The sequence below is a fragment of the Panicum hallii genome, chromosome 8 (assembly GCF_002211085.1).
Source record: "Panicum hallii strain FIL2 chromosome 8, PHallii_v3.1, whole genome shotgun sequence".
Lineage (NCBI taxonomy): Eukaryota > Viridiplantae > Streptophyta > Magnoliopsida > Poales > Poaceae > Panicum > Panicum hallii.
In genome coordinates, this window is record NC_038049.1 from 39,859,259 (window position 1) to 39,885,062 (window position 25,804).

Here is a 25,804-nt window from a genome sequence, read left to right on the forward strand (position 1 = left end):
CTTAATGGAGACAAGACTTGGTGTAACTAATATGCTTTTGAGAGGTAAATGGCTGCATATGCGGTGCTGCGCACATATTCTCAACCTCATCGTCAAAGATGGCATGGACGTCATTGGAAGTGCCGTTTTAAACATCCGAGACAGTATTGCTTACTGGGTTGCTACACCAAAGAGGTATGAAAAGTTTGAGAAAACAACTTTAGATGAAAATGTTGAATTGGTCAAGAAGTTGCAACTAGATTGCAAAACTAGATGGAACTCAACCTATATCATGCTTAGAATTGCTATACCCTATAGAAAGATTTTTGAACGCTTGGATGAGCTTGATAGGAACTATGTTTGTCCACCACCAAATGATTGGATATTTGCTAGTATAGTTTGTGAGAAATTAGAATTATTCTATAACCTCACTAAGTTATTTTCTGGGACTAAATATGTGACGGCCAACCTTTTTTTTCCAAGTATGTGAGATTAAACTTAAGATCAAATCTTGGGAGCATGATGAGTATGAAATAATTAGGGAAATGTCTGCTGCCATGATAGAAAAGTATGACAAGTATTAGACTGATATACATGGTCTTATGGCTGTTGCTGTCATTCTTGATCCACGTTTTAAGATGACAATATTACATGCTTGCTATATTGCCCTTTTTGGTGAAGAACATGCTGAAATTTATGTGACAGAGGCCCATGAATTGCTATCTGATTTGATGAAACAATACTATGTTAAAGAACAAGACTTTGTTAGTACATCATCTAGTGGTGCTAGTTCTTCGGTTGATGCAGCTGGTGTGTTGTCTATTTTTAAAATCCTTGCTGCAAATAAGAAGACTACTAGGTTTGTTAGAAGTAAGAATGAGCTAGATCGCTATTTGGATGAAGAAACTCTTCCTCATGATGAGAATGAATATTTTGATATCCTTGGTTGGTGGAAGTTGGAGGGGACTCGGTATCCCATTTTGAGGCAAATTGCTCGTGACATCTTAGCTATTCCAATCACAACAGTAGCTTCTGAATCAGCTTTTAGCACTAGTGGAAGGGTTTTAAGTGAGCATCGCAGTCATCTTACTCCTAAAATGTTGGAGGCTTTGATGTGTGGTCAAAGTTGGCTTCGTAATACTCTTAAAGGTAGTACTCTAGAATGTATTTTTGATATAAGATCTGTAAACTGTAGCTACTAATATATGTGAAACTTGTTTGTAGATGACGGTGATGGGAGGGTCAACAGCTTCTGGTCATGTCTTGAAGACATTCAAGAAGAAATGAAGGCAGATTCTTGCATCAGCACTGGTGATTCCGAGTTTCCGACTAATGATTTCTAATATTTGCTTGGCTCAATTGGACTTTTATGTAATAATAGTTTTGAACACGGACTCTTGTATGGTTGTATGCGTTTGTTTCTGTTAATGTGTGATGTATCATGTACTCATGTATAAGACTATGCTCAGATTTATTTGTCCCGTTAAATAAATAATGTTTACTTGCTGTTGAAATGTAACACGGGCGTGCCTACGGGTACGCGGATATCCGCGGATAGCGGATACGGGCGTCGTTTCGTGCCCGTGGCGGGTTGCGGGCGCGGCTGTGGGTACGAATTTTAGTACGCGGATACGGATATACAAAGTTAATATCCGCGTGGATTTTACCCATTGCCGTCTATAGTTTGGGTTCGTCTGCTTGTGCGGGCTCGGGAGAGGCGTGCCGCTGCGTGTGCGACGTGGGGTGGGACCCGCACGTCATTGTGCGATGTGCGGCGATGAGTGGAGATGGAGCAGAGGGTGCACGTGAAGTCCAGCGTGCGATGCCCGATCGACGGCTAGGATGGAGTCTCGTAGAACTTGGGGAGGCAGATAGCGCCCGGTAAATTTCTTCTCTCAATCGAGCCACAATTTGAAAGGTGATACACTTTTCGATCCGGTATATATAATATAAATCTAGAGAACTTCGTGACCGATCAAGTTCTAAGAATGCTTTTGTTTTAGCCTCAAATTGTAAATTATCATTTAACAATTTAGAGTTAAAACAAATAAGTGGTTTTTTCTCGAATTCCACAACCTCCAACCTTCATATTGCACAATATGAATCAATTTATCTCCCACTTGATTATGTCATGCTATTACAAATATATAGTTTGATGGAAACAGCTTGATGATGCTGCAGCCGGCAACAGCTTTTGCATCCATGATGGTGGAAAAGATTGGTTGTTGATAGGTAGGATTCTGAAAATGCATCCTAACCCTTTTCGAAGAGTAGTTTGAAGATAGTTTCATAATATATTAAAATGAAAAGGTTATTTGTTATCTGCTATACGTTTACATTTTTAATATGAAACATACCAATTATGTACATAGATAAATATGTATGATTAGTTTTTTCAATCATAATAATGATATTGGCAAATATACATGTGTATGTACAAGAACCCAAACTAATGTAACCTCCGTCCCTTTGTAATGATTGCACTAATCATCATGCTTCTATATAGCTACTGGAAATTGTACATAACACATAATTACTTCAAGTCTCAATGGAATTATCTACTACAAAGATTAATAAACATAATAAGCAAACACCTCTAATGCAATGACATGTATCTTCCATTTTCCCACGGAAAAAACAGGTTTATACAATATATTGAGTTTTTCCTCACACATTATTTTATAAGTTGCTAAAAAAACTATTTTCATTCAATGGATAATTCTCATTTCTTGTGTTATATCTAGGACTTAAACCATTTAAGATTCTAATGTGGTGTAGCTGCCATTATCATCTTTTCCCCTAATACGTGTATTATTTGCTCACCCGTGCTCCTAAGTTTATTTAATTATTTGAAAAAATCTACTTATTGTTGTAGTTTCTTTTCACATAGCATTAATTATCAACATGTTTGACATTTATATTTTCTTTAAGACATCTTCCCAAATGACCAAACATTAGATAATTATGTTTGATTTATTATACCTTCGCAAAGGTGGGTAAACGGGCAGTGGACAAAAAAAAATGTACATATCTGATACCTCTGCTCCTTCCCTTGGGGCTAGTACTCCAATTGAAACTGAAACAGGTGAACTTTCTGCAGCATCTCCTTCAACTGTAGCTCTTCCTGGAACAGTATCCCCAGGGACCGGTTTAACTACATTTGATCGCTTCAGGCTTGGATATATGGTCTCCAAACCGATAAAAATCGTCATAATGATTTGCATCATCAAAACGAGAAGAGGAAGCTCGGGTTTCTAGTCAACATCTAATGCTCATTTCACTATGGGATTTATTTACTCCGATTGCTTCTACTCTCTTACAGCTGGGTGCGCCTATAAGGAAGACTTTTCATAGATTGACTTTGGACAGGTAAGTTGAACTATCTGGCTTCACTAACACAAGTAAGAACTAGTAGAAAACTCTGTATTAAGGGCTGACTTTCCTTTTGACCTAGTTCTTAGCGCTAGTGATTAGTACAAAGGAGGAGAGAAAAAAGGATTGAATAAGCGAGCACCAGCATTGACTTTATTGCTTTAACTAACCTGACGCCAGGCCCTTTTGCTCTAGGCTCTACTCCTTGTCATTGATTTCTAGCTAGCTTTCCCACTCGCATAAAAGGAATGAATCGAGGGTATTTACTTGCATTTCTTTGTCCTACTTGGGCTTTAAGAAAACCACTATATATAGGACTTGTAGAGCTTGAAAAAAAGCTTGTTTTGGTCTTTTTGTCTCTTTTCTATTTGGTGTGATAGGCTTAGTTAGCTGGTTTTTGAACTCTTCCCCTTTTACGCTGTTTATTCTTCAGCATTCTTTGTACATTCCCCAACCGGTTGATAAGTGGTGCTTGATTCTCTTTATCTTGCTTTTGATGGAAAAGTACTACCACTATATAGACTATCTTTTCCTAAAATACATGCTTCACAGGTTGATTTGGACATCCCTTTTTCCATCTTCTTTTATCAAGTGCAAATGGCAAAATCTCATATGCCAAGGCCATGCTTCATCTTGTGCTCTTACACTCTTGGGCTTGCCTTCTCTACTCATTATTTGACTCATTATTTTACTTGTCTCCCCTAGTGTCCACGACCAAAGCTCCACCTTCCTACGCTATGTATGATAGACAGACGCCTTTGGCACTTCCTCCAGGTGGAGTTGATTAACACTCTCATGGTTGGTCGATGGAAATAGCAAGACGAGACAAACATGATAATCTGATGAATATATGTGGTGATCCCTTAAGCAATATCTAAGAATTAAATGTGTCCAAGATTCAATTGATTGGTTGAAGCCAAGGTCTCGAAAAAAAGCACCACTCAACTCGGCTGTTAGGTACGAAGTTGTATGCCACTGATATGGTACTGATAAATTCACTACTTCAATGCCGTTATCGGGCATAGCAAGCTAGGCATCTATTTCTCGTATATCTATCCACACAAATAAGAGGGTTTTTTCCTCCAGCAACAACAAGGAACCAGAGTAGAGAGTGCCGACCATTGTGGAAGTTCACCACTTGCTTTGGTTTAGAATTTAGGAAGAGAAGGAACGGATTTCTTTGATGGGGAATCATGGTAATGAATTTCTAGGTCTGGCTAATACATACTCCTTGGCAGTGTGCCTTGTACAACTAGCTAAGGTTGGAGACTCACTTATCCGTCTACAGATAAGCTTTTTATCAATCATGCCTAATTCTTAGGTGGTGGATTCTGCCTCAAGTACTACACTATTGCGAAAGCGCAACCTACACCTATTTTCCTTCGATTGAGATCGTACCCACCACTCCTATCTCGCACGCACGTGATGCACCCCTCCTGGTAACCAAAGGCCAAAGAAGGCTCGATTCGTCTATGAAACCCCACTAGACAAGTGGATTCTTCTTCCTGGTAAAAAGGTCTCTCTTCTATAAATATCGAACATAGAAACTAAAAATAGAAGAGTTGTTCAAGTACAGAGAAAAATACCTCGTTCAAGCGGAAACACTTATTTGAAATATCAAACTATCTCAACTAACATCAAAGGAAGTCGAAACCAATTATGTAGGATCAGTCTCACCGTCAACCAGTAGCTACCCGTTCACTTAGCCTAAAAACTACTAGTCCATAAGTAGGTAGCCCGTATGGAAGAAAGGAGAGCTAGGCGAAAGCCAAGCACATGATATGTAGTATAGAAAGTAGTCCCTCTACAGGATTAGGCTCCGAGGTTTCGGCTTTTTCCTTGCTACGAAAAGGGATTCGTATATACATTCAATGGTAGTATCGGATTTAACGGCTTCCTTCCTACTAGCTAGATTAATACCAGCAACCATACCTTCCTATCCGGATAAAGGCTCCTCTAACAAAATCAAAGGGAATATCCTAGGTTTCGAATCAACGGCTTTGGCACCTCGGAATGAAACAAATTCAATAGATTCAATAGAGGTATCCCCACATCCCCTTAGCTATCAATATAAAAATCCCTACTTGTCTTTGGGTTCAACAATGCACACTAACGGGATGAAATCTACGCCCAACGGGGCAGCTGTCCTTGTCCTCGTTCAATAACGGCAGTAGTGGAGAAACCTGTTTCGGTTGCCTCGGTTCTGGGAATCAGATCGGTTCCTTCCTCTACTAAGGCTTTGGTTTCATCGTATTGACTACGAAAGGTACGGTGTAGGTTCCCACGATCTTTCCTACGATTTCTACAAATAGATGACTACGACTAATGCAACAGGGAGTCCTGCGACTAACGCTAGAGCAAAGGGAAAGGACAATGAAGCAGCAATAAACAGATTGAAGAGCTATTAGTATAGCAAGTACTAATTCAACAATTAGTTAGTTTGGGAAGACTGCTTTGCCTGGATGGGATGTGCGAGACTGGAGTAGGGTTACGGGTGTGGCAGAACCAACCTGAATTATACCGGCTCAAGTACGCGAGTCCACTCCCGAGGGCTCCAACGTGCTTCAAACGGTATAATCCCTTGGCCTGTCGGGTAACGTCCCGATAAACCACCGATACACAGGATCAAATAAGGTTACCTCACACGAAGGTGAGTCCAGAGATACAATCACCATCACATTTTTACATCACAGGGATTTACATTACAAGAGTTTCCAAAAGAAGTACGAAGTTTCAAATTTAGAGAAAAGATTACAAACTGTTAATACTATGGTTTTTGGCAGCGGAAAACATACGCGATGATTTACAACACGTCGTTAAGGTGGATGTCATGCTAAGCCCGGGCACGACATCACTCGAGATCATCGGTGTTGGCCGGGGACGGATCCTATTCCACGGACCAACCTTCTGGGAGAGCACAGGGCCAAGGCAGGGAAGAGTAGGGTTTTCCAGACATTACCTGCAAAATATATAGCTAGCAAGGCTGAGTATACTAATACTCAGCAAGGCTTACCCGTTCATGGTATACATAGCCATGTAACTAGACTTATGAAGGCTTATAATAGCTCTAGGTTTAGTTTCAGCTGAAAAGCAACTAAGAGTAGATCCTTATTTTTGACTTTTAGCTTTCAAGTTCTATGTGATTATTCATTCTAGATAAGCACTTATAACTAAGCAAGCAAGGTAGAGCTCTTTATCTCAACCATCAGTATTACTCATCATATAGTTGCTCTTGTTACTCTGTGTGATAAAGGGATCAAGCAGTCTCAATCATCGTGAGAAGCGGACGATTCTGAATCGAATTTAACCTTGCAAGGTAAACCTAACTCACACGCTTGGAACATCCAACGATAGTTCCGAAGCAACCGTTTGCCTTTCATTCCGACTCGTGGACAGGTCCACCACAAGCGACTGCAGGACCATACGCACTTCCAAAGTGCAGGACGTACGTCTGTAGCGCGACTACAAAACCCGTACTCCTGATTGCCCTTGCAACACGTATTCCCACACGTCGAACATAAGTAACCAGAAGAAGCAAGACGAGTGGTGGGAGGTATGTCCACTCCTCGGGCCGATTGGCTACTAGGCTTGCCGCTTACCCAAAACTCACGGCATGTGGTTAGTACTTTCAAACGCTTAACCCCGATCGGCACACACCGCGATCTTATCAATTTCAACAACACAGACGGGGTATCACCTTAACCATGATACCTCATAAAACTCCTGTCCGTCATCCTTATAGTGATAACAGGAATGTAAACATTACAATTCCTATATCGCGCGAGTGATAGGGAATCACCCAACTTCTACCGGTCCTATTAGCATAGCAGCTAGTCGGACTCAAGTGCTATCATTCAATACATTGGTTCCTAGGAAAATGCAACTAGGGTTTCAAGCAATTCCTAAGAACTTAATGCATAGAATACGTAAATAGATATAGATTGCAGTGTAATTAATATAGTGGGTTATGTCTGGGGCTTGCCTTTACTGGTGGGACTGAAGTCAGAAATGTCAATATCTTCCGAACTTTGGTTCGGGGCTTCAGTTAATCCCTTGGTGACGTTCATTTGGTCTTCAGGAAAATCCTTTGTAGACTCCTAGGAGATCTTGTAGGTACTGTTTGCAGAAGTAGTCGTATCTACATGCAATGCAACATTACATTCAAGGTGTGCACATAAAACTATCTTACTTCACAATACAGTTGCAATCCAATACTCATTTAACATACCACTCATATAACAACCAAAAAGATCTGAAACTAGACTTAGATAGAGTTTTAGGTGGACAACTAATTAAGATCGGCAATTTGTTGAAAACTACAGCAGAGTTGATTGGAAACAGCCGGGGTTCAGCCGATAGAATTGGCAAAGGAGGAAACTATCTACTTTGCCTTAGGAAATCGGCTGATTTCCGTTTGAAGGAGAAATTGGCAGTAAGAATAGACAAAGAAAGGATCTTGCCGATTGGATTATCAGCACGTCTTTGGTTTATCTAATGGGTTGGTGCATTGGTCTTGACCTTAACCGATGAGGATGCATCAGATTTAGCTGATTGATGTGCTTAGGTCGTGTCTACTAGAGGCGTGTCTATTGTGCGATCTTACTGATCGAGGGTTGTGTACTTTGGTCTGGGTAGTCGATTGACAGGTGCACCAGTTTCCTGATTGATCGATGAAAACACCGATCACTTTAGTAGAGGGATAATTCCTAAAATAGTTGTGTCTTGACTGAGATGTGCTTAAGTGTTATCGTAGGTAACTAGGTGTGGTTGTATCGGCTCGATTACGTCAGCACAATAATTGAGTGACGTACAGCCGATTGGAGTGTGGTTGAGGATATGTGACCGATAGATATATAGCCGATCTTTCAGGAAATAAATCGGCTGATAGAAGTGTGTGGATAAAGATGGGAAAACTAAAGATTGATCGGCTCTATTTGACCGATATGGAAAACAACTAGAATCGGCTTGGATCGGCCGATAGCAAGAATTCTAAGATTGTGTGTGCATTTCCGATACATCGACTATGTGTAGCCGACGTAGGACAGAACAAAAGAATGGTATCAGCAGTAGCCGATATCAGAAAGATAACAACCGTATCAGCTAACCAGTCGAGGGTAGAAGCATCGACTGACAGCTGTTACACAGGAACATCATAGACTCAAAGAAAACAGATGCTAAGTGCCTGGGTTGATAACCTGACACTGAAGCATAGCTGTCGAGAAGTATTAGCTAAGCAGCAGATATATACAAACTAACAGGGATCCTTTTACGAAAAGGATCTTAAGGAAACGGAAATCAGACAAGGTTAAAGTCTTGATGGCAGGGATAAGAGCACTCATATGAAAGGATTAACTAAACATCATACATCTCTATTTAAGACATATATTCTATGGCTTACTTTTCCGCTATAACACAAGCATACAATATAAAGCACAATAAAACATTCATTCCCTAACATTTGACCTAGAGCACACATCAAAGACTTTTACTCAAGATCACAACATAAAACTTGTAGATTTTGATCTAGGGTTTCCAACAAAACTGATTTTGTATTTTTATGAACTTCTTACGAAAATCTATAAAATGTAGAAGTTCATTGATTTGAAATAAAGAAAGCTCTAGAGATCTTATAGAAAACACCCTAGAACTTTCTAAATTAAAGCAATTAAGTCCCTGGTCTGGGAAAACAGATAACAGGAAGTTAACGACGATATTCCAGCAAAGGAGTCGCCGGCATTAGGAGGATTCAGTGAATCAGGGCAAACCTTGGGGTAGCTTTGGTTGTGGAGAAGAACGGGTGAAAAGTGAATTCCCGTGGCGAACAAGATTAGCGAGGAGAAGAGCTCGACGGTGACAAAGAGTAGAAGTTGCTGGATGTCGTGGATCATGGGACAAGACGATGGAGCCGAATTGATTCGCTATGCCCACTTTTATGCAAACCTTAGGGTTTTCCTGCTCACGGGTTGAACTTCCTCTGCTCACGCACAAGAAGAAACCCTCCTTGACCTGACTGCTCCGGTGCGTGCACTGTCGGCATACTTGCGCAACCATTCGCAAGGCCGCCGCTCCCGTTCTACTTCCACACCATCGGCCTCCAACTTGCTTGCGCGTGGTTTGTTGCTTTGCATACGCACGCGCCTGTAGAAACGAGCCGAGTCGGCCACTGGTAGAACACTTCGCTCGCATCCGCGGACGTGCTAGTCCAAATCTGTTCGGACCTTCGCCTTCGTTTCGCCGCCTTTCCTTTCAGTTCGTCATGCCATAACCACTCCTCCGCCTTCACGAGGACCGTGGTCTGCTTGCATTAGGGCCGTGCCTTCCGTTGTCCTCTCCTCGACGACCTCCGGTCAATGCGTTGTGCATCACTGCAGTTAGCATCAGTTCTCCCGCGGCCAGCATTTCATCGAACACCTTAACTGCATCTTCGATACGGCCACTCCTGCACCACCAAAGATCACCATGGCATAGTCAAGGTCGACGCCACCGTGTTCCTGCATCTCGCGCAGAAGCCCCGCTACGCGCCGCCGGTACTTGCGCAAGAGCTTGGCGTCGCTTGCTTCGGCCTTGCCACGTCGCTCCCGTACACGACTGAACCGCGTGCGTGCTTGGCCCACGTCACACCTGCTACGGTCGCCTACGCCAGACCACCACCAGGTTCTCCACGCGCGGGGCCTTGCTGTCCTCGTGCTAGCCCACGCCAAACCACCGCGCCAGAGCTCCACCTGCACGTTCAGTCCTGCACGCCGGGTCGCGCTGTGCCCGCACAAGCCTGTTCCCGCGTCGCGCGCGCTCACTCCGAGCCGCAAACGCACGCTTGCACTAGCCCAGTGCTGCAACTCCACCTCCGCGCTCCGCGCTGCGCGCCGCCAGCACTTGCGTCGCGCCCAATCCGAACCGCCGTACCCAACGCCGGCCTGCCGCCCAGCAACTGCCGCCCACGCCTCCTCCTGCGTAGTATCCACTCCAGTGCTGCCTGGATCCCGAGCGCCTGCTCGCTCCTGCCCGGGCCTGCCTGCGCCGCGCGTTCGCCCAGCGCCCGTCTACTCCCATGCCGAGCCGCACGCTAGTGCCTGTGCGCGCTCCGCCCACCAGCGCCCCGCATCTGCCTGCTGCCCGCGCCGGCTCGCCTCCGGCTCCCACGGCCCGCCTGCGCCAGCCGAGCTACCCCCGCCCGCTCCGCTCGCCTGCTCCCTCGCCAGCGCCCTGCCTGGGCCGCGCGATACGCTCCTGTGCTTGCTGCCGCGCCGGCCGGCTCCTCGCGCTGGCGCCCGCTGCCTGGCTCGCCCGCAGCCTCCCGTGCGTACTTGCGCCTGCGCTCGCCCGCGCGCCGAGCCATCGCACGCACGCTGCGCCACCGCCCAGCTCCTGCGCGCTTGTGGCATGCTCGGCCGGTAGAGGAAAGAGAAAGGGGAAGAACAGGATGGGGATAAGGATGGGCCAGAGAACAGACGCCGGCGGTGGGGAAAAAGAAAGGCACCAGTGAGAAGAAAACAGAGGAGAAAGAGAATTGAGATTTCCCAAGGACTTGTGCGTAATTTCAGAAAACTGTAGGGACTTGTTTGTAAAGCAAAATTTCCTGTTGATTTAAAACCCTAATGAAGAAATGCCCAAAACAAAAGTTGGAGAGTTTTTCAAACTCTACAACATTGCTTTAGGGCTCAAGTTCAAAAACTCAAAACTTATATTTTTACACGTGAATTTTTGAACAAAAGTCGGATTTGAATTACTTTTGTCCTAAAGAGCGTAACTTTATAAAATTCAGGACCTAAATGCAAGCATTTATGACACGTCATAATGACGGGATAGACTCGTCATAATGGTTGGATAGACATGTCATGATGACTTGCACTTTTTACACTTTAGTCCTGAGTAAATTTGAAAGTTACTTTTGTAAATCAAATATTTGCATAAAAGGACTTATACTTTTATAAAATTACATAAATACCCTATTTTTACCACTTTACCCAAAATTTTTACACAACTCAGCACATGCATTTCTAATGCAACTTTTTGGGTAAAGATATATATTTTTATAGGGAATAAAATAAGAAAAACATGTTTACAAAACCACCTTTTACTTATTTTGAAATTACCCTAATCCAAATACATTTTCCAAAAACAACCCTAGATTTTTCTGTAATTACAAAAATACCCTTTTTACTTGCACTTTAAATTTTCAAAAGCTTCACACAAGCACACACAAGCTTTACACTTAACAAACACATATTTCACACTAACAAAATATATGTCTAGCATTACAAGTACACGAACTGTCACAACGGGATGGGTCTCCGAGTTGAACCTATGTTTTGTGATGGCATACCTTTCCTTTATAAAGTATTTACCGGATTCGCTAGTAAACAAGAGAGGGTCCAGGGATAAACAAGTTTCGGGACAGACAATAGTGGGGAAGTTGGCAATTCAGCTCCCAGCCGGATTACATGAATTCGAGTTAGCAACTAACATCTCCACAAGCTCGAGCTCATAACTACTACGAATGGCGAATGGAAAGATTTCTGCTACTATGGAAAAGGGGTCCTCTGCTAAGGTTGTGATTGGAACTAGCGCTATCCCTTTAGATAATTATCTAGTTGTAGAACCTATGCACGGAAGGGAATCAGAAGCGATTGATGAAAGCAAAGGTACGGCTCCTTTCCTAAAGCAATGAAACAAATGTCACGTCACTGCCTTTCATGCCAAGCTTGATGCTCTTGCTCTTGTACAGGCGGTGGGTGGATCAATTTGTGTAAACGATCGCTTTCTATGTCTCCCAATCGATGCGGTACTGCCAATCGTAGACTGATGACCGGGGAATGAGAGCTCCATACACCATGATTCATGGAGTCTTTCCTCTCATTTTTAGGTTGTTTGTGTATATACCCAACTGTAGGTCACCTATGTGACCAATCCTCACCATTGGTTTCACAACACTTAGTAAGCATACATTTGAAGACCGAGTTGGTTGATTTGGTCTGTCCATTCGCTCTAGGAGGGGCTCGACTTCCTTTGAGCTATGAGAAATGTTTAGGGGAGTGCCTTCTTCTTTTTTTCTGGGATCTCCTTAGCTACAAAGAGAGCTATGGAGCCTAGCTGAAAGCTTGACAAGGCATATTTAGTGTTTTTGGCCACCCAACCAGGGATTATTGAACGTAAATCTATCCACGAACCTATGCAAACAGGCTTAAAAGCAGTGGATAGCCTGGTTCCTATATGCCATGGTCAACGAGAACTTATAATTGGGGACAGACAAACTGGAAAAACAGCAATAGCTATCGATACTATATTAAACCAAAAGCCAATGAACTCAAGGGGCACAAATGAGAGTGAGACATTGTATTGTGTCTATGTTGTGATTGGGCAAAAACGCTCGACTGTGGCACAATTAGTTCAAATTCTTTCAGAAGCGATTGCTTTGCAATATTCCATTCTTGTAGCAGCTACCTCTTCGGATCCTGCTCCTTCCAATTTTCTACTTTTCTGTATTTAACTTCTGGTAAGTATCATCGGTCTTATGGAAAGAGAAGGCATATAATCGATTCTATGACCATTCCTATCTTACTTTTGAGACCGATCACTAGACCTCCCAAGCACTGTAGTTGCACCCCATACGAAATAAGTGCTGACCCTCGCAAGTTAACGAGGAAGCTTGCCATTCTCCCTGTGGTCAGTTATTCAGCTAGACAGGGTATCAACGGTCTAACTACGAAATCTTTCTATTTTAGCCTGGGACTTTCATTTGAGACAGGTAGCCGAAGAAGACTGATGATGATCCCTACGTTCTTGTCTTCCTGGTAGTCATAAGTCAGATATCCAGTGTGCTTCAAATCATTCCATCTCGAGGGACGGTTGGTTTAGCACTTTAGTAATCGGAAGCGGGAAACCTAGGTTTGTTATTTTACCTGATTGCGCTTCCATTCGCATCGCCCCTTGTTTGTGTCTAGGCCCCTTGTCTACTGATTTGCTTTCAAAGCCGTGATGCATCGAGAGATCTAGGCATTTAGGTAGTGTGGGTATGTATGCTCTGGCGGGGTAGTCTTCTTTACCTATATCCATATGGAAGCAAGGCTAGCATTATTCTGCATGCTTAATCTCACGTCTGAATCAATGCAAGCACACAGGATCGAGTAAGCCAGGCCGTCCAGCAGATGCCATCCCAGGACTAGTGCCCCCGTCGACTATGGGGGAGCTTTCGACGTCCGTGCCGCGCAATCGGTGGCCTTCAGTTCCAGCCGGATTTCCCTTGTGACGTTAGTCCTCGTAGCAGCAGCTGTGATCACGTTGTTGTTCTGATACATGCATGCCTGTGTCACTGTAGAATTCTAAGCTGCTGGCAACGGTTCGAGATAGAGTCTTTTTCTTTCCTACTAGGCAGTACCAAGGAAAGGAGTAAGCAAAAGCAGCTCCAACCTATTTGGATTTTTATTTTGAGCCTGTCTCAAAGACCTAAATATAGACTCAATCGAGTTTCAAAAAAGACGTGTTTGTAGATTTAGATCCCATCTATAAGTCGCCGGAAGGGAAGATGGGTTTTTTTATTGTTGAGAAATTGCCGTGCTGTCGTAGGCTTTCCGAAGATCTACTTTGAGGCAGGTCCTTGCAGCACCAGAAGAAAGATGAAAGTTCCGAACCAGCTCAAAACATGAGACCTCATATTAGACCTAATCCTGCACCTCCACCACCACAACCAAGACCCAATTCAATACCAAATATCCCTCCCAACCAAGACTTTTTCCCTATGCTGGAAATTCCATGAAACCAGAAGTGCCAATATATACTTACCTTAACCAACTGCTTCCAACTCAACAACATGACCCATACCAATACCTGCACAAAGGCCGCAAAATCAATATCAATATGGGCGGCAGATACATAGAGTTGATTTTTCAATATTTGAAGGGGCCAGGAAACAGGAATGCTTCTTCGGCTTATAATTCAGAGTCCACAACCGTAACTCAAGCACTTTGCCCTAGCTCTTGCTCTTTCCTTACTTGCAACGGGCTGCCTACTAATATTTACTTACCTCAATGAAAAGAATGGTGCGCTAACTTGAGAACTAGGATTTGCCAAATTCGTATTAGGTGGGGGGGGGGGGGGGGGGCTATGCAGCAATTCAACCACAGTTACCGTACTAGATATCTCTTGCTTATCCTAATGAAATTCAGGCTTAGCTTCATCCTGGTGATGGATATAGTCTCGATGGCTTTGCCCCTAGTATGGCTTAAAAGTAAAATATGATATCCTGAAAAAGGGAATTTCATGTGTGAGCACCTTGCCTCTTTTAGGGAAGGCTATTTACCAAGTGAGTCTACGCTGCATGCTATGAAACAGAAGAATCATTTTAAATCCCATTTGCCCCCGGATTCAGCTTCTTTCAAACTAGCAAATGCACTTTCAGAGCCAACAACGGATCGGAGTTCGCCAGAATACGACGACATGCTGAGTTCTCAATGACTAGCATGAATTGAAGGACGCTGATTGCCGTTGTACCTATTGATAAAGGATTGGACAACTCGACACGGACTACGCAACGGGCTTCAAGGAATTGAAGAATCAACTAGTCACTATGTTGCATACTCGTACCAGGGAATGTTGCAGACCGACGGGCACTTCGTTGCTGGGCTGGAATAGAAACTGACATACTCGAGAATGCTTTTAAGTCAAGTAACTATCTTAAGCCAAAATTCATATGAATTTCTCATTAATGCAATTTCTTCTGTAAGCTTAGCAATTCTTGATCTATTCATAGCATATATCTTCTATGGATCTACTTAGCCCAAAATCAATATCTTTTTCTTCCACAAGGTATCTATGGATTTTGAGAAAGTGCTAACTTATTGATCAACTATCGCTTGAACTTGCTTTGGTGTGCATCTTGTTACTCTTTTTTTTAAGTTCTTCAAAATGGAGCTGCCCTTGTTAAGTTGCTGATCAGGATCTTTCTTTAGGTGGTATCCATGGGAAGAAAGAAATTTAGTGCGGATTTCCAGCTTATGTTCCGGCTTCTTAAATTGTTCTTGTTCATCGGATCTGTTGGAATGTTGGCAGTTCTTTTCACCGTTCTGCATCTTACAGTTGGTGAGGCGGGGTGGGCATCGGATTAGCAGGTATATAATTGTCGGGATGCCCCAAAACATTGGGAGCAAAAAAAAAAATCCAAATGGAAAAAAAGATAGCAGAAGCTACCCGACCTACAAGATCCTTTACATAAAAATAAGGGTAAGAAGCAATTTTATCCATCTCAGAATGTACACCCAATGGATTATTTGATCCATATTGATGCAATGCAGCCAGATGAAGAAGACTGGCGCCTGCTAAAATAATGGGGAGTAAATGATGGAGACTGAAAAAACAATTTAACTCCCCAAAAGCTCATCTGACCCCAAGGTGGTACGTATCCTATAAAAGCTGTCACAATCATTTATAGGAATATGACAACTCCGAGACACCAAACAAATTCCCTAGGACTGCTATAACTCGCATAATATAGACCATGAAAAATATGAAGGTGAACCACAATGAGAAACATACTTGCCCCATTAGCATGCATACAACGGAGCAACCAGCCCCCTTCAACATCTCTCATAATGTGTTCTACGCTGTTGAAAGTTATATCCACATGAGGTGTGTGATGCATAGCTAAAAAAGCGCCAGTCACTATCTGAATGACTAAACAATACCAGCTAATGAACTGAACCCTCTTCATCTACCAAAACTACCGGAAATGTTTCAAAAAAAGTAGGCATACGGCGTACAAAAAGCTCGCGTCCTTCTTTATCTCTAAAGACGGGATGTCCTAACCATCCAACAGCTATTCCATCCCCATTGTCCATTGAGCCTGCTCTGAATAATGCCCCCTTTGCCGGATTATTACCAATATTGAAGGAGTCTACTTTCTTGCTTACCTACACGAGTCGGCAACTTCCTTTGATGAGTCACATCCCTCCTTGGGCTTATCCCCTAACTACTTCCATGGAGCCATATTCAAGGTGGTTGACCTACTTCCTCGGGTTGGAATCCTCCGTTTTGGAATACTTTACCTCATCCGTCCTGTGACCTATCCTCAGCCTCAGTCGTAGCCTGATCCACTCTCTTTTTCCCAGCAAGTGAATGCGAGTCCAGTTCACCCTCGGCCTCGAAAACCTGTGAGGTACGAGGAAAGAGTAGGGATCGAGTGTGAGTTCCGATCCTCTCTTCCCAGGCAAGAATGAAATTGGACAGTCTCAGCCCAGAAAGTGAAAAGAACGAGATCTAGAAAGAATTCTACTAGCTGAACGAGGCTGTGAAAGAATCTCTGTCAGGTGGTGCAAATGAATAGAATAAGCCAAGCCCTGCTTTTTCTCTTTTTAGCCTTATCCGATCCTTGCAAAGCTTCAGGACATGAATTGGAATGAAAAAGAAATGATTCCTGAAAACTTTAAGAGAGATGGAGGACTCCCAATCGGTTTAAGCAAGAGCTTTAAAGTTGAGAAAGAAGAAGGGCCGAAGGCTTTGACATTCAATCAACGGAGTTGTTTTGTATTCGATTCTTTCTATTTCTTCTCTGCCAACCCTAGCTTACCTTATTGAGCATTTCTAGCGGATGAGCTTCTCCCAATTTTGTCTGGTAATAGAATAGGGCGGCTTGCTTTGACCAACACTCCACCTTTTGCTCTGTCCATGGAGCGTATGAATTTCCTTGAATGTAGATAGACCAAAAAAGGGAATAAAGGGATGGGAATAGGAATTATAGTACCACTAGAAAAAGAGGCACCAGTGGGAACATCGGAGAGATTATAACAATTACTCCACTTTTACTGTTATATCGCTTGAGACTTTACTAGAGAGCAGGGGTCAGTACAAACCTCTTCTTGGTCTGATACCTCTCCATTCTTTAGTATAGCATAGTGTCAACGTGATCTCTCCACAAACGGATATTTACCCCTGTCACAATACCGACCTTAACATAAACGACCCTTTAGGAGTTATTTATCCGAGATCAATTATGATTTCATTGGATTCTATTCAAACAGTAATACCCCATCATGGCACCTAAGGAAGGGATCTACCAGTTAATACCTGTCGAAGCAAGATGTGAACAAATATTAACCTGAGCTAACAAAGCTTCAGAGTCCAGATCATACCATCCAGAACCTAAGGTGAAGATGTTGATACCAGTCTACCTTAAATGCGTTTTGACATATTTTCGATTACCACAAATTGAGTGATTGTAGCTAACCTTCTCCGTGGCTTCAAGATACCAATGACCAATATACATACCGACGTGAAGATCGATAATTTTTATAGAAGAGAGAAGATTCTTGCCAGGGGAGAATAGCTAACAGGAAGGAAAGCAGTTCCGTCCTCAGGTAAGGAAACTGGCACAGGGTAGTGTTTTTGGAAGAAGTAAGCAGGCAAGCAAGTAGGGAACGGAAACAGAGCTCTTACTCTTGAGATTGTTTTGCTCCTTGGCTTCGGTTAGGAGCCTGAAGAACCAACTAGAGTAGGACAAATGTCGGCGTATTTTCTTGTGTGTGATCCTTCTTTCTGGTTTGGAATCCAAGAAGCTCAATGGGCTAATTTCAAGTTCGATCAGACACGAAATCAAGTATAGCCACCAGTGGGGATCAGTCGGAGCACGTAGGAATGCCGACCACTACATAAGCAGCTGGCGGAGAAAGCTCGAAGAGCTTCCTTTCATTCGCTTCGCGGGAGTCGCATACAGCACTTAGCTGGAAGTCAGAGGGCTCGTGCTACCTGCCTAACCCTTCGCTCCGAGGGACCGTAGAATGGAAAGCGCCTTCTAAACAACTCGGCAGAAGGGAAGGGGCCTATGTATTTGCATGACCCTTGCGGATTTGACCCTACCTACACCCGGAGCCAATCCCCTAGTGGTCCTGCCCAACTACGGCAGGCTTGAGCTACTAGAGTCTAGCTCGAGAAAAGGTTGCTAAAGGTAGTTGTATGCTCTAGTGTGCTAAGTTGGTGATTGCCTTCCAACTAATGGGTTGTGAGTGCTAGGTACACTAAACAAGAAAAATGCAATTCCTTGTTTAGCATCTAGTTGAGTGGGTGCTTGCCAATGGATGGTTCTTTCCCTTCCGATACATAAAAATGATTTCTTTGCCTTCTCAACCTCTACTCCTTCCCTTGGGGCTAGTACTCCAACTGAAACTGAAACAGGTGAACTTTCACCAGCATCTCCTTCAACTGTAGCTCTTCCTGGAACAGCATCCCCAGGGATCGGTTTAACTACATTTGATCGCTTCAGGCTTGGATATATGGTCTCCAAACCGATAAAAATTATCATAATGATTTGCATCATCAAAATGAGAAGAGGAAGCTCGGGATTCGCGGTAAGGTTGACGAGGCAGTGACGTAGGATAAGGCTCTTTGGTGAACCAGACTTTGTCTATCTTAGAGATCAAATTGGATGATAGATTTTTCTTTTTTTCTTGGGAATGGTCAAAGCCTTTCACGGTTGAGCAAAAGGTCTCGGGTTCGAAAACAGAGATCAAAAACTCTATCCTCGCTTCGATATTGTTTTCATATCGAGGGATTAGTCTGCCATCAGTGGTAGACTAGGGAAGAAGGCCGAGTGGATGCTTTCCAGCAAAAGAAAACATGACGTAGTCATCATGTCTAACATAGAGATTTGCCTTGGTTCTGTCTATCGCTCTATAGGGAAAATGACTCCATTCTGTCTCCATTAGCTAATCAGGCTTGCATAGGAAGGGGAAGGAAGAGATTTTCTTGCTTCAATCTCACGTCCTTTATATATGCTAACCTACCCTATTCCATGCATACTGATGACTCGCGTTGGCTAACAGCACGTCTTTCAGCAGCTCACTAAAGGATGGGCTATTCATCTCAGTCATCATGCTTCCGTCTTCATATCCTGCCAGAAAAGAAGAAAGGCGAGTCTTTGCTCTGGCAAAAAGAGAAGGAGCTCTTCTTGCCCATATGGGAGTGGAAGCTTCAGTGTAAGCGGAAGCTAGACTAGAAGAGAGATTCATCCTAGGCTTTGCTTGGCCCTACTCTAGTTTTGGTGCAGCTAACTAAGGGTCGAATTTAGTGACTTGATGAAGAGGAAGCCGAGTATCTTTGGTCTTGAAGAGTCAGGCCAATCCAACTGCTTGCTCCTACCCAACTCAGTCTCAGTCGTACCATGATGCGCCTGGACTCAACACTTTTCTTGCTCCAAGACCACCCTCTGGACCTCATGTCAAATAGATGATAGAATTGTAAACAATCTTAGAATGATTTAAGCTGAGGAACATAGAGGTCTCTCCCACCATTTTTGTCATATACCTCTGGAATAGTGTTGATCTCCGAATCAGTGATCTGTCTTTGATGACATCTATCTGGTACCACGCATGAAGCTTGCTTCGTTCTAGTTTTTTCTGGTGTGTGAAACATTATAGATGGGGCGAGCCCCAAAAAGAAATCCTGGGCAGTGGTTTACTTGATTTTCTAAGAACTAAGACTAGCGAAGGGAAAGGATGGATTGGAAAAAGAAGCACTCACCAAAAACTAGGACGAACCGACAGCTTCGAAAAAAGAAGAAGATTAACTTCCCCTACTACTTACTACTCAACGATTCGACCATTCATTGTTGGTGTGGCTCCTATTCCTCGATATGCCAGACCTTCTTCTACACTACCACAAGTAAGTTTGTAGCTTGCAAACTCCCGATTTGCCCATTATTTAATTAAACGCTGCGCGCCTTTGCTTTGAAAAAAGGTGCTTTCACCACAGACATGCCAGTAACTGACGAATTGGATGCTCCAGCAGTAGTTCCAGTTCCGAAGGGAAACAAAAAGGGAAAGCCCCACTTGTCAACCATGCCTGAGCCCAAAGGAAAAGCAGTACCAATCCGCTTCAAAGCTTCAGTCCTAGCTAGCCTATCTTCAACGTCAGAACCAATTTCTTCCAAAGCTTTCTTCAGCTCGCCCTTGTGCTTACGCCAGCCTTTGTTCACTTGTCTCGAGCTTACTTCTAGACTTGGATGGACTTCGATCTTCATCTTTAGTAATACCTAACATTGCTAGGGTCTTCCATGCTTATAAAGTATTAAAAAAAGATTCATTTTTCCTAGTGTTTAACTTTTTCTCAAAGAAGATTTCTACAACCCATTTTCCTTGATACTGGAATCGAGCTACTTCCATTTTTTTAGAAAGCCGTATGATAGGTGGTGACTATCTTGTACGGTTCGGGGGGTAAGCGGCTTACTCTGGGGGAATATTAGGCTCTATCGAACATACAGGGAATTGGAGGATGGCACTACTGGCAAAGACCGTCTGGCAAAAACGCCACAGGCGCGAAGAGTGGTGGGCCTGCGCCGGGGGAGCATAGGGAGGAAAGGGAGCCTGGACGGTGGAAGAGCCAGGGGAAGCTGGGTCATTTGACGGAAATGGAAGGTCCGAGCAGCTCATTCATTCTTGGAAAAAGAGGGGGGGAGCGAGCCAATGTATCAATGAATAGATACAGTCAATGGTAGATAGATAGCACTGCCTACACACAAATTAGCTTCCGAACAAGCAAGGGATTGAGCGCGAAAGCCATTGCGCTAACGCACATCCTCTTGCTGGTCGAGCAGTCTCAATTTCACTAGAGGATTTGCGAATGAATGCTGGGCTGGGCCACCTCAAATGGCGTGAGCCACATGCGGGGAGACCTGCACGTACGGTTTTCAGGGGGATCCGGCCGGCCGGCCCCACCCGACTAGAGGGACTGAGAAATTAATCGAGTACAAAACTTATCTTCAAGCTTTACCCGGCGTACCTTTGATCCGTTGAGCGAGAGCCCTTCCACATGGGACTCCCGGATCACTATGGCCGACTTTCATCTCTGTTCGACCAGTCGGTCTCACAGTCAGGTAGGCTTATACCATTATGCTCATGAGCAGAATCAACGCTTGAGCCTACCTTCGCACACCTCCGTTACTCTTTAGGAGGCATCCGCCCCAGATAAACAACCTACCTTGTAGTGTCCCCCCCTCCCGAGTGATCGGTGCGGCGGTTAGGCATCCTTAGATGAAAGAGTGGTCTTTCAGGATCGGTCGTTGTGTGTCACCACCTCCCACCTATCCTACACATTTGATCAAGGTTGTCACTGCGAAGCTATAGTCAAGGTGCACGGGGTCTTACTGTCTAGCTGTTGGTACTCCGCATCTTCACGGAGAATTCAATTTCACCGGGTCCATGTCGGAGACAGCGGGGCAGTTGTTACACCATTCATGCAGGTCGCTACTTATGCGACAAGGAATTTCGCTACTACTCGTATACAAAAGAGAGTATGGATGGGTTGTTTTAAGTAGATAATAACAAAAAGAAATCAAAACCGCCACCCACAAAAAGTATTTCCTTACACAGCCGAGGTCAATAGGAAACTAAGCTATAAGTAAATATGTGTGCCATCCGTCTAGCTGTGTCCTATCTCTTGCAATTGCTCTTCTGTCAACTGGAAAGTCTCTCCATCGTGAGATGTCAACTGTCTGTTAAACACTATATGTATCTCCTGTTGCAATTAGTATTGGTATACCTGCCTGGTAAATAGGTTAGTCAATCAATCCGTCGGTCTAGGGATAGGTTGGCAAGCTGTTAATTGATATCTGGAATTCTCTCTCTGGTTTTTTACTGGTGAGGAAAATTACTAGCGGAAACTTTCAGCTCCAATTGATTGGCCAAAGACACCTATTCCTATACGAATACCGGGATTCGGCTTTCTACGAAACATAATATCGTACGAAACATATGTTTTACGAATTAACGGGTTACCTATAGCGAGCGATCCTTTCCTACAAGGCATGGCCCGGGATAGCGATAACGAATGAAACAAATTCAATATTGGTATACCACCACATGGGAACACCACTGGTTGAGGAAATGCTGGGAAAATCAATAGAATCCGCCTTTTATCTTCGCCTTTTATCAGATCCTTCTCCCTTGCAGCAGCACCGGCTCTACGAAGTCCGAATCGAATCTTTCAGTTAGCTTTCCCGTGAATAAGAATAGTTGGGCGCGGCGAAGCGAACGCTTTTAGCTGTTTCGCTTGCTGTCGTAACACACCCGTAATGGGGCAATCTGACAAGCAGGTCAAAACCCTTTCCGCAGTGAGCTTTCAAACTTTCTTTAGAACTTGCTTCACAGACTTTGAGGCATTTTGACACCCTCCTGTAGGCTCACTTTGTCTCAGGGCTTTCCTTTCTCTCCTAAGATCCCATCCCAACCAACAAATGAGAGTCTGATGGGGATTCTACTTGAACGTTAACTAGACCTGCGCCCGTATTAGCTTACCGGAAAACTAACTAAGGGGATCATCTCAGCAGCGGGATTGAATACCCGAATCGAATCAGAGTTCACGCCGCCCGCCCTGAACAAATAGAATAGGAGGCGTGGGCCACAGGTCGCACATCAGCCATCGGGTCGCATGACAGAAGAACACCCAACATAAAGATGCACACTCCTCCATGTGAAATAGAAAGATTCATCTTCACTTTTTTGTAGTAGTCGTGACCAACAGCCATCAACAGTCGGCTCGTTGGTAAGGCGAGAGCTTCATGGCAAACAAATAAAGTAGCCCTATGTTCAGATCTGACAATACCATACCATAATCAAAAGGTACAACGGCCCAAGCGACCAGACTTAACATAAATGTAGCCATTGGAGCCATTCTAAAAAGGGAGAAATTAGCACTACTTGGTGAAATAGGTTCTTTTAGAATCAATTTAAAACCATCTGCTAGAGGTTGTAACAATCCAAACGATCCCACTACATCATGACCCTTTCGACGTTGCACAAAAGCCATTTCTTTACGTTCAGCTAGCACTAAAAAGGCTACTTCTAGTAGAAGTGGTAGAATTAAACAAAATATTTCTGCTGGAACAGCTATGTACGTTTTCGATTTTCTATTCACTCATGACGACCCTGACCTGGTCGACCCGATGAAACTATTTCACTTATGATCTGGCCTGGTTGACCCAATCATGATATTGAAGGATGGGACCTTTTCTCGATAAACTCCGGATCACATGGACATGGTCTAATCATGAGGGTAGTATTTTATCATGGTGTTGGATCCCAAGTTTTTATGGATTCCTTTTTTGTTACCGGGGTCGACCCCAAAGCCATAATGTCTCAAAATGCAGAGGCTATAGAGAAACTTTTCTTTTTTCCTTTATCTCGAACTTCATGAAGAACTCCATTCTATCTCTCCAACAAAAAAGTGGGGCTGCGCCCCAGTTGTACACTCCCTTCGTTCGGAGAACCCTTGTTGATTCTGAACTTCGTTCGCAAAGTAAGCGTCCTTTTAACGGGCCAGCCCTTTTTAATGCGCCGCTTGACCCAGTTTTGAAAATGAGCTTTGCTCTTCTAGGCGCTGGGCGCTCCCATGGTTCGCGAGAAGGAAAAAGGACTAATCTTTTGTTACATCTGGCACGAGATGAAAAAGAGAGAGCTTTGTCTATCGATGAACAGCAGATTGACGGAGCTCTTGGCATTGCTTTGTTTTTCTCTCCTTTTGTTCAAAATTTCTTCGTTCGCCTGTCAGCTCTCGTAGAAAGATGTCAAAGTTCTTGTGAACCCCCAATTCTGCAGTGGAATAAGATAAAGCAGCCCAAAGGTCCACCGGGATTTCATCTAAACTCCGTGCCGTGGTGCATATTAGCAAAATACATTCCGCTTCGAAAGAGCCTTATACATAGACGGAAAAAAGCGACTGAGACGAGAGCTTTCAATTATGCCGTTTTGGTCAAATCCCACTTTCTGATTTGATTAAATACTTCTATGTTGTATGATAATTGAAAGTCAAGATCTCACTCGCTTTTTCTGCTTTGTATTCGGTTGTTGCCTTTTTCCACATCGCTACAAAGAGGAGTTTGTAAAAGAGATCGTCTGACATCATATGCAAACAAGACGCCCCATGAGCTTGAGCTATAATTGGCTCGGGGTGTCATTGCATCTGATGGCCCAGCCCACGTTACTATTATTTCTTTCTCCTCCTTCATATTAACCTTTTTGATTTTTGCCAATAAATGACGAGCTACAAACGGATTCATTTTTTTTTTGTGTCACAGCTGATTACTCCTTTTTTTCATTTTAAAGAGTGGCATCCTATGTCCACTATCTCGATCAAGGTATGGAGGTCAGAATAAATAGAATAATGATGAATGGAAAAAAGAGAAAATCCTTTAGTTGGATAAGGGGCGGATGTAGCCAAGTGGATCAAGGCAGTGGATTCAATGTACGGATAAGCCTTACAAATTAATTTTTATATACTACACAATAAGCATAGTTTTACAAAAATTCAAACAGAAGTGAAGATCAATGAGAGCTGAGCTTAGCATGGTGTTTTATGCTGAAGTCACAACATGTGAAACAGCCACATGAACATCAAGGAGGAAAAGCTTATTTTTGCTGGTAGCAGGGAAGAAAATAATTACTTGACAAGGGAAAGGTGAAAAGAGTAGGTATATGAAAAGAACTTGTAATATTTTTATTAGGAATTTTGTTATTTCTATTTCTTAAAAATTGAAATAATTTAAAATCCCAAAACTACCCCTCCCGTTCCCTTCCAGTTTCCAAACTACATGTACGGCCTCCTCCCTAGTCCCCTACTCGGCGACTCCCCTCTGCCGCTCCGCCTCCGCCATGCCGTCATCGTCTCCGGCTCCGGTCCCGGCCGCGGCCTCCTCTCCGCCGGCGCCACGGCACCTCCACCACTGGAGGCGACCCAATCGCCTAAATGGTGACTCCTGCTCCCACTGTCGGGGTACGTGCGTCGTCTACTAATCCCCTTTCTTGCCGCTTCCCAATCTCCCCTTCCACGCGGCCGCACTCCTCCATTGCCTCCAGCCCGGCGAGCCACCTCCCAACTGATCGGAGTGGCGCTCCTCTATCTCCGTCCCTAGGGTTCATGAGTTTGTCGTATCTGACCTCTCCTCCCGTTGCCCTCCTTCTCCGCAGCAGGAGGATGAGGAGATGCTCGTGCCCCATCAGGAGGTCGCCGCCACCGACGCGGACGCAGCGCAGCCCATGGAAGGTGTACTGTGCGCCCAACTCGTTTTCTGCTTTGCTTCACTCTGACTTCTAGTGTGGTTCGGCATTGTGCTGCATTAGGAATTTGAGTGTGTGTTGTGTCCGTTGGCGTGATCCTGATTCTAGTGCGGACGTGTTTGCTGGCTGTTGGCAGCGGTGCCACGGACAGAGGAGGCACATACAGAGGTGGCGAGCACGGCAGAGAGCCAGCCAGTGGAAGATCTGCCTACATCGCGGTTCACGTGGACAATCGAGAACTTCACCCGGTTCAATGGGAAGAAGCAGTACTCAGAGGTTTTTGTCGTTGGCGGGTTCAAATGGTGAGCTCCAGATCCCTTGCATTGTTCCGGAAACAGCAGCCATCAATGTTTTTATTTTTTTAATTATTTACCCTGTGTTGTTTCTGGGTATCCATAACATCTGTTGACCTTCATGCAGGC

General features: G+C 43.9%; 2 protein-coding genes across 2 annotated transcripts in view; both read right to left on the bottom strand.

The window, feature by feature from the left end:
* LOC112902333 (protein AIR1-like) overlaps nt 1-25,804 on the bottom strand; it is a 66,696-nt gene that overhangs the window by 4,884 nt on the left and 36,008 nt on the right. The window lies entirely within an intron of this gene.
* Nucleotides 15,418-16,921, bottom strand: LOC112903814 (cytochrome b). Its single transcript, XM_025973011.1, is given in 5 exon segments — nt 15,418-15,709; nt 15,711-16,023; nt 16,026-16,048; nt 16,406-16,491; nt 16,910-16,921. Coding segments are annotated over 5 exon segments (726 nt in total).